Source organism: Populus euphratica, unplaced genomic scaffold (genome assembly GCF_000495115.2).
Source record: "Populus euphratica unplaced genomic scaffold, PopEup_1.0 scaffold20.1, whole genome shotgun sequence".
NCBI classification, from domain to species: Eukaryota; Viridiplantae; Streptophyta; class Magnoliopsida; order Malpighiales; family Salicaceae; genus Populus; species Populus euphratica.
Genome location: NW_011499854.1, coordinates 3,150,777 through 3,161,054, shown reverse-complemented (window position 1 = coordinate 3,161,054; position 10,278 = coordinate 3,150,777). Strand labels below are relative to the sequence as shown.

At 30.5% G+C, this 10,278-nt stretch overlaps 1 protein-coding gene across 1 annotated transcript; it reads right to left on the bottom strand.

Annotated features, from left to right (window-relative positions):
* Nucleotides 1–265: 265 nt before the first annotated feature.
* Nucleotides 266–4,445, bottom strand: LOC105122759 (calcium-dependent protein kinase 32-like). The gene is made up of 8 exons (XM_011022047.1): nucleotides 3,423–4,445; nucleotides 2,508–2,631; nucleotides 2,237–2,380; nucleotides 1,940–2,092; nucleotides 1,680–1,795; nucleotides 1,343–1,510; nucleotides 986–1,216; nucleotides 266–686 (listed from the first exon to the last, which is right to left on the bottom strand). Exons 1-8 carry the CDS (start codon nucleotides 3,915–3,917, stop codon nucleotides 531–533), a joined length of 1,587 nt encoding a protein of 528 aa, XP_011020349.1. The 5' UTR covers nucleotides 3,918–4,445; the 3' UTR covers nucleotides 266–530.
* Nucleotides 4,446–10,278: the final 5,833 nt, after the last annotated feature.

The window sequence follows — 10,278 nt, the reverse complement described above, 5'->3', positions numbered from 1 at the left end:
CCACTTTATAGCTCTAAGCATCGGCTGCAGACTGCAGAGGGCTTAGGAAGCGAACCTCCGGCGGGTTTTTTTTATCTCGGAAAAGAAAACTAAAAACACAGGCGGACATACATCTTGAATCTGTGCCAAGTTTCCTGGCATGTCTCACCACCTTTTGCAACCATTTTAACTGGTGTTTTACTAAGGAAAAAAGAACATATTGACCTGGATGTTATTTTGGAACAGAGTAGAGAAATTGCCCTCGACGTGCTCTGTAACATCGAAATGAAAGGTTCGATCAAGTTACACCTAACAAAAGGTAGGCGATGCAATGATAATGGCATTAACAATTTAACCCCTATTTACAATACAGCCCCAGCAGCCCTTCACCGCTCAATTCTCCTATCACTCTCACAGCAAACAAATGGAAAAATCACTTCTTCAATTAGGGCAAAGGTCCCTGTTAACTGTAAAGATTTTAAAAAGAAACCAATTGTAATACTATAACATATGGGGGAAGAGCACCTTCTCTATAGTCAACTCTTGTTGAGTTATCTACCCTCATTGGCCAATTTTAATGACCCGTCCCTCATTAGTTTCAGGCTCAGACTGTTGAACCGCTCACGCGAGTACTGTCTTGATGCTTTCCTCCAATCTGTTCCAGCCTTCATCATTGTGGTAAACTCCTCGTAACTTATTTTCCCATCCTGCAAGTTCCGATAAAGGGGCTCAGGTTTGATTCCATGCATGCCAAAGTTAATGGAAATGAGCACGTTATGAAAACACTATCAAGACAGACATTTCCAGGTGGGATTCGAAAGTTTCAGAAAAAAAAAAACACTTTGTATCTACGCTTACAGCCATTATATAAGGGGTTTTTCATGTATATAAAACAAGGAAAATGTGCATCTGTGTGTGCAGAGGAGTCAATTTCCATCTAACATAAAATATGCATGCCATTTTTAGATCCAGAAACAAACCCAACTGACAAGAAAATAGGACTGACCTTGTCTGTGTCCACATCATTAATAATAGCATTAATAACTTCTTCATTACTTCCATCAACTTCATCAGCCAAGGCACCTCTTAGCTCATCAATTTCTATGTACCCACTTTGGTTTTGGTCGAAGAATTTAAAGGCTTGGCGAAGGTGTTCATCGTTCCCCATCTTTTTCAGGTGAACAGTAATAGCCACAAATTCTCCATAGTCCAGATAACCATCTCGATCTATGTCACCCTGTTAAAGGAAACTTGTCAAGTTTATGGCAGAAAATAGCGGTTATAGAGGGTTTTTTTTTTCCCCCCATCCAAGATCAATGTATAATAAAAAAACAGTGAAAAAAATCTAAATTTCATGACTTACCACTTCCATTAAAATTTGAAGGTCACTCTCAAGGACATGTTGGCCAAGTTTTTGCAATCCAACTCTTAGCTCATCAATGTTAATCTTGCCATTGTTGGCAGTATCCATCAGTTGGAATCCCTCCTTTATGCCAGCAACTTCCTCCACTGACAAATGCTCAGCTATTACCTGTTAATTTGACAATGTAAGCAATGGAAGATAAAGGAAGACAGGTCTCAAACTAGAATGAACACCACATCCAAACAATATCAGTAAAGCAAACACCAAGTTTTCTTGAACTGGAAAGATAAAAATCATTAGTTTACATATTCTATCCAGCAAATTCTAAAGACATTACCCTCATAGCTCTTTTCTTGAGTTTGTTCATAATAGAGAATTGCTTGAGCTTTGATCGTACTGTTTCACCTAAAGAAACATTAGGAGCCTTCTTTGCATTTTGCAACCAAGGGTGATCTGCATTTCAAGAACAAACAACTTAGAAGACCTGTGTTTCCATGAATTGCAGTTTTGGGATTTTCCAAGCAACATCACCGTATTATCCAAACAATAGAAGATCCAAAAGCACGAGAAAACCATTTCATTAGAAATGAACATTACCTAGCACTTGTTGTGCTGTAAGCCGGCACTTTGGGTCAGGATCAAGCATCTTTCTCACAAGGTCTTTGGCATTATCAGAAACTTTGGGCCAAGGATCCCTCTTAAAGTCAATAACTGACCTAATAATTGCCTGTGCAACTCCCTGTTCAGTTTCTGCAGTGGAGGTAGAGTTTTTCAGTGAAAAATACCAGCACCAGTGTATAATGCATGCATAACTAAGAATTGTTCCTGAGCACCTAATGAAAACAATAATTGTGCATACAGTTGAAATTTCCTTAACCAGAACAAGATACCAACCTGCCCAGAAGGGTGGAACACCACAAAGTAAGATGTAAAGTATTACACCAGCACTCCAGACATCTACTTCTTGGCCATAATTCCTCTTGAGCACTTCAGGAGCCATGTAGTATGGACTTCCAACTATCTCCGTAAATCTTTCACCTGCAGAAAGTAAAACCTTCAGCCAATGTACCAAAAAGGATGAAAGCTAAAAAGTAGAACTATAAAATGGAATAGGTTTGTTCATAAAAAAATATGCAATGGGTGATGGGTAATAATAAGACATTACCAGGTTTGAAAAACACTGACAATCCAAAATCAATTGCCTTCAAAGGGGCATTCTCCTTCTTGTTTCCAAACAAAAAGTTCTCAGGTTTTAGATCCCGATGCATCACCCCGTGCTTGTGGCATATCTGGATCATGATAAAACATATCCCAAAAGCATTAGGACTCTGCTAACTGAATATAATGCGTGCAATTTGGAAGAAGTAATGTCAATTGAGAACGCATGCTGTATGTTAGAAAGGAAGGGAACCCTATTTGGCCCTTTATCTAATTTTGGACAGCATAGAAGTTATTACCAAAAGCTTATCACTGTGAAGCAAATCCCATTGTCAGCAGAGTTTAAAAACAGCAGTGAGAAATCAAATGAAGAATAAAGGAAACAGATAAAACCAAGAGGGAGGAACCAAACATTTCTATAGTAACGGCACAGTAACTCACGAAATTAAAAAAAGTGTACCAAGAGAGGAATCAAGATTTAATGAACAATAGAGGTTATTCAAAGCAAGCAGTAAGCACAAGAAGCAAGGGCAAAAGGAGGAAATCAACATAAAGAGAATCCACAGTAAAAACTATAAGATTTTCAGATTGTCAGAATCAATATCTGCCACATCTACTCATCAAGACAAACTATCTCCTATTTTCTGCCGGATAATATTCACTAATCACTTGCAATAGAGTGCATTTTTATCAAGTGCTTACGGTCCTAGACCTCTATTCACCAAATAAAAAACCATATTTCCTCGGCACACAAATAGCGCTAGCTACCAACCATGAATTCAAGATCCAAAAGCTAAATTTATGTACAAGCATTTAAAATTAAAACATAAAAAAAAGAGAGTAACATCTACTCACAAAGATTCAATCATGAAAACTTCAAAAAAAAGATAAATAAATAATAACCACAAGATCATCTCTTTACCTGAACAACCTCCACAATGGTCTTTGTAACACCTGCGGCAGCCCTCTCAGTGTAATGTCCTCTAGCCACAATCCGGTCAAACAACTCTCCTCCTTCACATAACTCCATCACCAAATGAACTGCATTATCATCCTCATAAGTATCCTTTAAGGTGACAAGATTAGGATGCTGAGGCATACGTTTCATGATCTCCACTTCTCTCCTTACATCCTCTATATCAATAGCTGTCTTTAACTTCTTTTTAGAGATACATTTGCAAGCAAAATTCTCACCAGTCTCCTTATCGGTACACAAGTATGTGATTCCAAATTCACCCCTGCCTAGTTCTGTACCCAGTTCATATCTTTGCTCAAGTTCTTTTCCTGTGGGGTCTTTTAACACAATCAGCTTGTGGCCTCCATCATGGAGCCCATAATCTAAGGCAAATCGGTTATGTTTCTTCTTGTGCTTCGTTTTCTCAGGGTTTCCTGATGGTGTTACACAACAATTACCCATGAATGAAAAACAAAATAATAAAGAGAAATTTTCTGGCCTTCTGCAGGACACTCGAATTTCAAGAAAAAAAATGGAATTGGATTATTAGATCAATCAAAATCTGATTTTTAGACCAAAACAAAAGAGGGTATTGCAAATTAGCTTGAAAGATCCAAACTTAAGCTACAAATGATGAAATCTCAAAATAGAAAACCCAATTCTCAACAGAATTTGATCCAACAAATAAAGGGTGATGCTTGATTCAAGAAAGAAAATTTTGATTTGCAAATACGTTGTTGCCTTTCCAAGAAATATAGATCAAGAGAGAAAATTTACAAGGAATTCAAGACAAGAAATGAAAGGAGAAGGGAAGGTGGGATTTATGGGAAGGAAAGGGAAGGTGATGGGGTTGATAAGAGGAATTTACAAGGCAACTACCACTGTTGTATTGTTTTATACAATCAAGAACTCATTCATGGGATGGATTTGGTTCCAAGAAAGAAAAAACAAAAGAGGTCAAACCTCTTTCCCATTTGACAACACATCCCTTCCCATTTCTTTCCTCCTCTTTTGTTTTACATAATTTAGGAAAAAAATTAATTAAAATAAAAATAAATAAATTTTCATATAAAAAAAAAAACCAAGTTGAATAGCAGCTCTAAATGGGTTATTATGACAAGTTTCCGAAATAAAGGGGAGGGTAGTCTGATGTTTTCCCGAAATATCCACAACAAAGTTCAGATTTGTAGTTTTTTTTTTTTTGATGGTGTAATCAGAATTAATTAAGCTGATAAAGGTAAGTTTTTTTTAAAAAAAAAACAATCATTCTTTATAATGAATGAATCGGACGCGTGTAGTTTTTTTTTTTTTGATGGTGTAATCAGAATTAATTAAGCTGATAAAGGTAAGTTTTTTTTAAAAAAAAAACAATCATTCTTTATAATGAATGAATCGGACGCGGATTCATTGCAATGTGCCGCGTGCTTAATTCGTGATCTTGAAATGAAAAAATATGAAGGAAAAATATGGGATGAGGAATTAGAAATAATTTTTTTAATTTTAATTTTGTTTTACAAAAACTTATACGAAGCCATTCCCTAAAATGAAAGTTTAAGAAAATCAAATTGATATCTCCCGAGCATACTTTAGTCATTTTCAATTGACATATCTTTAGTAGTTTTATTTTTCTAAAATTAATATTATTCTAAAACTTTAGTCTCTCTATCTTTCCATTCCTGAGTTTAAGATATAAGAAAAAAATATTATTGGATGTTAATTGAAAAAAGAGAGAGAGAATTGTATGAATTATCTTCATATTTAAAAATCATATTATTTAACGTGTGTTAAATTTTAAATTTATGATTATTATTGTTTTTTCTGAAAAATATATTAATAATATTTAAATATTTTTTATATTAAAAAAATAACTTTACACAGTTGATTCTAAAAACACAATAAATTATTTAAAAAACAATCTTAAAATTGACCCAAAAAATAGTTCTAGAAAAAAAAAAGTATCCAATCAATCAATTATTGCCTTAAATGAAAAATGAAGTGAAAAAATTTCAACAATTCCACTCCTAATTTTGCAATTCTACTATGAGTATAATGTTGTATTATTTACTGTATTTTTATCAATATAGTTATTTAAGTTATTTTTATATATTTTAACTAATTTTATAGGTTTTAAAATTAATAATTATATAAATTTTCAATAATTATCATATTAGCAATAATATTTTTTTTCTTCATATGCATTGTGGTAGCATATATTTTTATTTTTTTTATGCATACAAAGAAATAGCAATGTACTGTATTTTGACAACAAGACATCTATAATTAGGTTAATTACTATACATCTCACTTTATGCAGACCATCATCCTCAATATTCATCACTCATGATCCTCTTCAAGAATCAACTGGACCGCCATCATCAACATTGTAGACATCATTTCATTCATTGTGGTCACCTTGTTTTTCATGAATCACATGAACTTTTGCGCAAGAATAATCAATTTAGATAAATAACTTGTTCAATAAAGATATTATAATTATTTTTTAAAATATTTTTTATTTTAAAATATATTAAAATAATATTTTTAAAATTTATTTTTAACATTATTACATTAAAAACTATTTGAAACACCAAAAAATTTATTTTAAAAAATAATTTTAAAACATGAAAACAAAGAAACTTAAAGAAACCTAAATCAAATATCATTCACCCTACACTTTGGCTTTTGTCAACGACTTTACCAACAAGTGGGGGCTTTCAAGTTTTAAGTTGCCAAACTTGCTTGTTACGGTCCTGTCCTTTTAATTATGACATGGTCTTCTAGAAGCCAGCCAAAAGGACACGAATTTCTTCTGTATATCATATTTCCAAAAACAACCCCCCATTCTATTCCACCAAATTACTCCTCGAGGAATTAATTAGCTTCAATTTTCCTTTGATAAAATGTTCTCTCTCCTCACGAAATTATGACATGCTGAGGACTAATTTTTTGATATTGTAATTAAAATTAATTATAATATTTGATTTAAAGTTAATTAATAAATAAATTGAATTCGTATGTTTAGATAAAATAAATTTTATTTTATATTTTTACTATTTTATTCTTATTGCATTTTTCTTTTTTCTTCAAAAGTTTCAAAAAAAAAAGATAGATTAATATTTTAGAAAAGTTACTTTAAATATTTTTTTTCAAATTGTAAATTAGAGAGGTTCATCCGTGATTTATTTTTATAGTATTTTTAGAGATTAAATTCTATTTAAAATTTAATTCTTAACATTTAAAAAATGTCAAACATAAAATTTTATTAAAATCTCTAAAATGAATCTATTTCAGAGGATTCTAAACATATTGACAGTATTAATGTTACTTAATGATTATTAGACAAGCAACTTGAAATCCAATACTTTAAAATTAAATAAAAATAATAAAATATATACCATTTATTAAAAAGATTTATTATCATTTATAATAATTAAATAAATTTAAACTTGAATCTTAATCCAGCCACTTCATAAACTTATCTTGAAGTTTTATAATCTTTATAAGCTTTACAAGCTTAAATTAAAAGACATGTGTTTTAATTATAAGATTTATTGGTGGATATTTAATTCATCCTTTTAATTTGATTAAAGATAAATTATATATTTTGAAATTAAAAAATTTATAAAAAAATTATTTTTTAAAACACGATACATAAAAGCCCAAGAAAAAAAAGGATATACATTCTAAATTTCTAATTCAAACCTAAAATTAATTTTATTTTCTTAAATACACCGTCGCTCTCTTCTAGTCATGTTGTGGGGGCTTTATGGGTAAGGAAGAAAAAAGGGCATAAATACCTATTTACCGTCTCATCTCGTTGATATCGCTGCAAAAGGGCAGATCCGTCATTGAAATTGATAATGATAATAAAAAAGACACACCCACACGGCATCTGCTTCCACGAGGGTCTAGAAGGGTATTTTTGTCGTATCAAATTTCAGAACGCCTTAGACAAGGCATCAATCCCAGTTTTAGATTATCGGTCAAACTAGACAAGTTTGACTATAGAAAGTAACGTCTAGAATATGGATAATCCTCGTTTCTGGATGCATGCTTGTAAAGGTGGTTGATGGTGTACTTTAAATTGTTTTTTTTAATATATTATAATAATATCTGTTTTTTATTTTAAAAAATATCATAAATGCTTTTTTAATATTTTTAATGTACTAATATCAAAATTAAAATATTTTAACATATTTTTACAAAGTTAGAAGTAAATTAAAACAATTAATTTAATTAATTTTTTTTTTACAAAGTTAAAATTTTTTAAAAGTATGAACTAGCAACACTCCCAAATAATCCTAATTTTATTTTATGGTGCCAAGAAAAGATAAATTTTAGTTAAAAATATTTTTATTATTTTTAATGCATCTTAACTTTTATTATTTTTTTTGTTTGTATCTGTCTCATTTTTTCCCTACTTGTGTTTTTTAATAAATTTTAAAAAATAATTATTGTTTGTATCTGTCTCATTTTTTCCCTACTAAAAAATAATTAATAATATATTATTAATTATTCTCTTAACATCGAAATTTCTTTGCAAGTAACTTTTGTGATTACCAGCATGATCACCATGTTCATGCATGTTTTTTTGTTCTTAGTATTGTGTATAGCATCAAACTACATGTCTTCTTCCTCTTCTTTGTGAAAAACAGTTCTGAAACTCAGAGTGTTTAAGATACATAATTTTACTATATATGAGTGAGTGATGCATCATTACTTAATCCAATCAAATATTCAAGTCATGAATTAAACATGTCAATTTAAATTGATTCAAATTCTTTTAAAATAACATTATTTTTTAGATTTTTTTAAAGTTAAAATATTATTATTTTGATTTTTTATATAAAAATCAAACTATGATTTTACTAAATTATAAGTAGAGATGTTGGATTGACTGGATTATATTAAATTAATTTTTTTAATTTAATTTAAAACTCAACTAGTTTTCAGCTCAACAAATTATATTTTCTAACTTGACATATCATTGAGTTAACCAAAAAATTAATTTTAAATTTAATAATTTTAACTGTAAGTTATGTGTTTTTGATGTTTTTAAAATTTAATAACTCTAGCTAGTATGAAGTTATTAACTTAAGCAAATTACAGGATTTTTGTTCTAAGAGTTTTTATTAATAATTTGTTTATGATGTTTTTCGAGATTCTTTTTAATCAAGATTGAGATATTGAATAATATATTATAAAATCAATTAGCACGTTAATTCCTTTTAAATTACGATCGTTTATTTGTATCCTGTGATTATATTGTATGCAAAACATATCACCATGATACAATCATAATTATTCTTTAAACTTAATTACTAAAAGACAAATCATATTTCATCTGACATGGAACTGCAAGATATTTTCTCGATGGACTACTCAATTACAACGATCAAGCATTGAACACAGACACCCATGGTCACTTCCCTCTCGAGCTGCTGTTTCTTTGAAGACAATTCTGGGACATTCTTTCTACAACCAGCGCAGGAAACATAATTCTTGTCGGGTCACCATGCAAAAAGGAGTGCAAGCTCAAATAAGCAAGGAAAGGGGGCTCAAGGCGGCATCATGCCTAGGAAGTGCACATGAACTTTTGAATTCTGGTTGGGGTACAGAGCAACAATGGTGATTCAGCATGCAAGGCGATAAAAAGTAGCATATTGCATAAAAGAAATAACCCTAATTCTCCTTGCATATGCTGAGATGATAAATGAGTTTGTTAATCTTCATTTTATCATTTAACTTAATATATATTTCAATTTCAGAGGACATAGCAAGGAAAAAAAAGATATACATCGGGAACAGACAACCCATATGGAAAGATTTGATTGCAAGAATTAAAATCATATAATACTTGAATTCTATTTTGCGAAAGCCTTTCAGTTTGAAAAAATAAAAAAAATAAAAATCCCAAATTGGTCAAAGATCTGGTTACATATTCTATATGTTTTTCACTTTCAGGAATCAAAGTCAAAGGTGGAAGTAAAGCCAGATACTTCTTTTCGAGATTGCTCTCTATAATTGCTTTTTATAAGCGTTCGTGCTCTTACATTTAATTCACAAAAAATAATATTTTAAGTTTATGACTGATTTCCAAGAAAATCATTAAGTAATGGATTCATAACATTTGAGTTTAAGAGGGTTGCTGCAATGCTGGCATCATAAGATGCCACTGCTAGGCCAAACTATAATATTTGAATTTGATAAATTCTTCCTGTGCTACGAACTATTATATATATATATATATATATAGTAATCTAGACTTGCCCCGAATAATTAATTCGTTGATTATTCCAAATGCAATGAACTGCCATCACACGAAATCTTCAAATCAGTGCATAGGTGGTAGCATCGGGTTGCTTACAGACCTTGATGGTGTTTTATACTCCCGGTAAGACAAAAAAATATTTAAAAAAATAAAAAAAATATTTTAATATATTAAAAAAATAATTTTAGTTGCATTTTGGAACAAGCCATTTGTTTTTTTTGGCTTAGCCCCCCTTGTTTTTTAAATTATTTTTTAAATATTTATAAATTATTTTAATGTATTAATTAATATATAAAATAAAAAATATATTTTTTTAAAAAACCTACAACGAAAAATATACTAGTTTTAAAATGTTGTACCTGGAGTACAAAGCTGGAACATAACCTGCCCTTTCCCAATTTATGTTTTTTTCTTTTCCCTCATTTTCTTACATATATTCCAAATTAGGGAGTAAAGAAATTGATTTAAATTTTTTTTATTGTTTTATAGAATATTTTTTAAAATAATGACACCAAATCCCTCAATTTGTTTTTGACATCTGCCGTCGCTGCG

What these genes read in the sequence shown, in the direction of transcription:
- LOC105122759 (XM_011022047.1), bottom strand. Translation starts at nt 3,917, where the DNA reads ATGGGTAATTGTTGTGTAACACCATCAGGAAACCCTGAGAAAACGAAG. An exon ending in GTCAGTGTTTTTCAAACCTG is followed by an intron (nt 2,381 to 2,507) that starts GTAATGTCTTAT and finishes TACTTTCTGCAG; the next exon opens with GTGAAAGATTTACGGAGATA. An exon ending in TACAGCACAACAAGTGCTAG is followed by an intron (nt 1,796 to 1,939) that starts GTAATGTTCATT and finishes CTTGAAATGCAG; the next exon opens with ATCACCCTTGGTTGCAAAAT.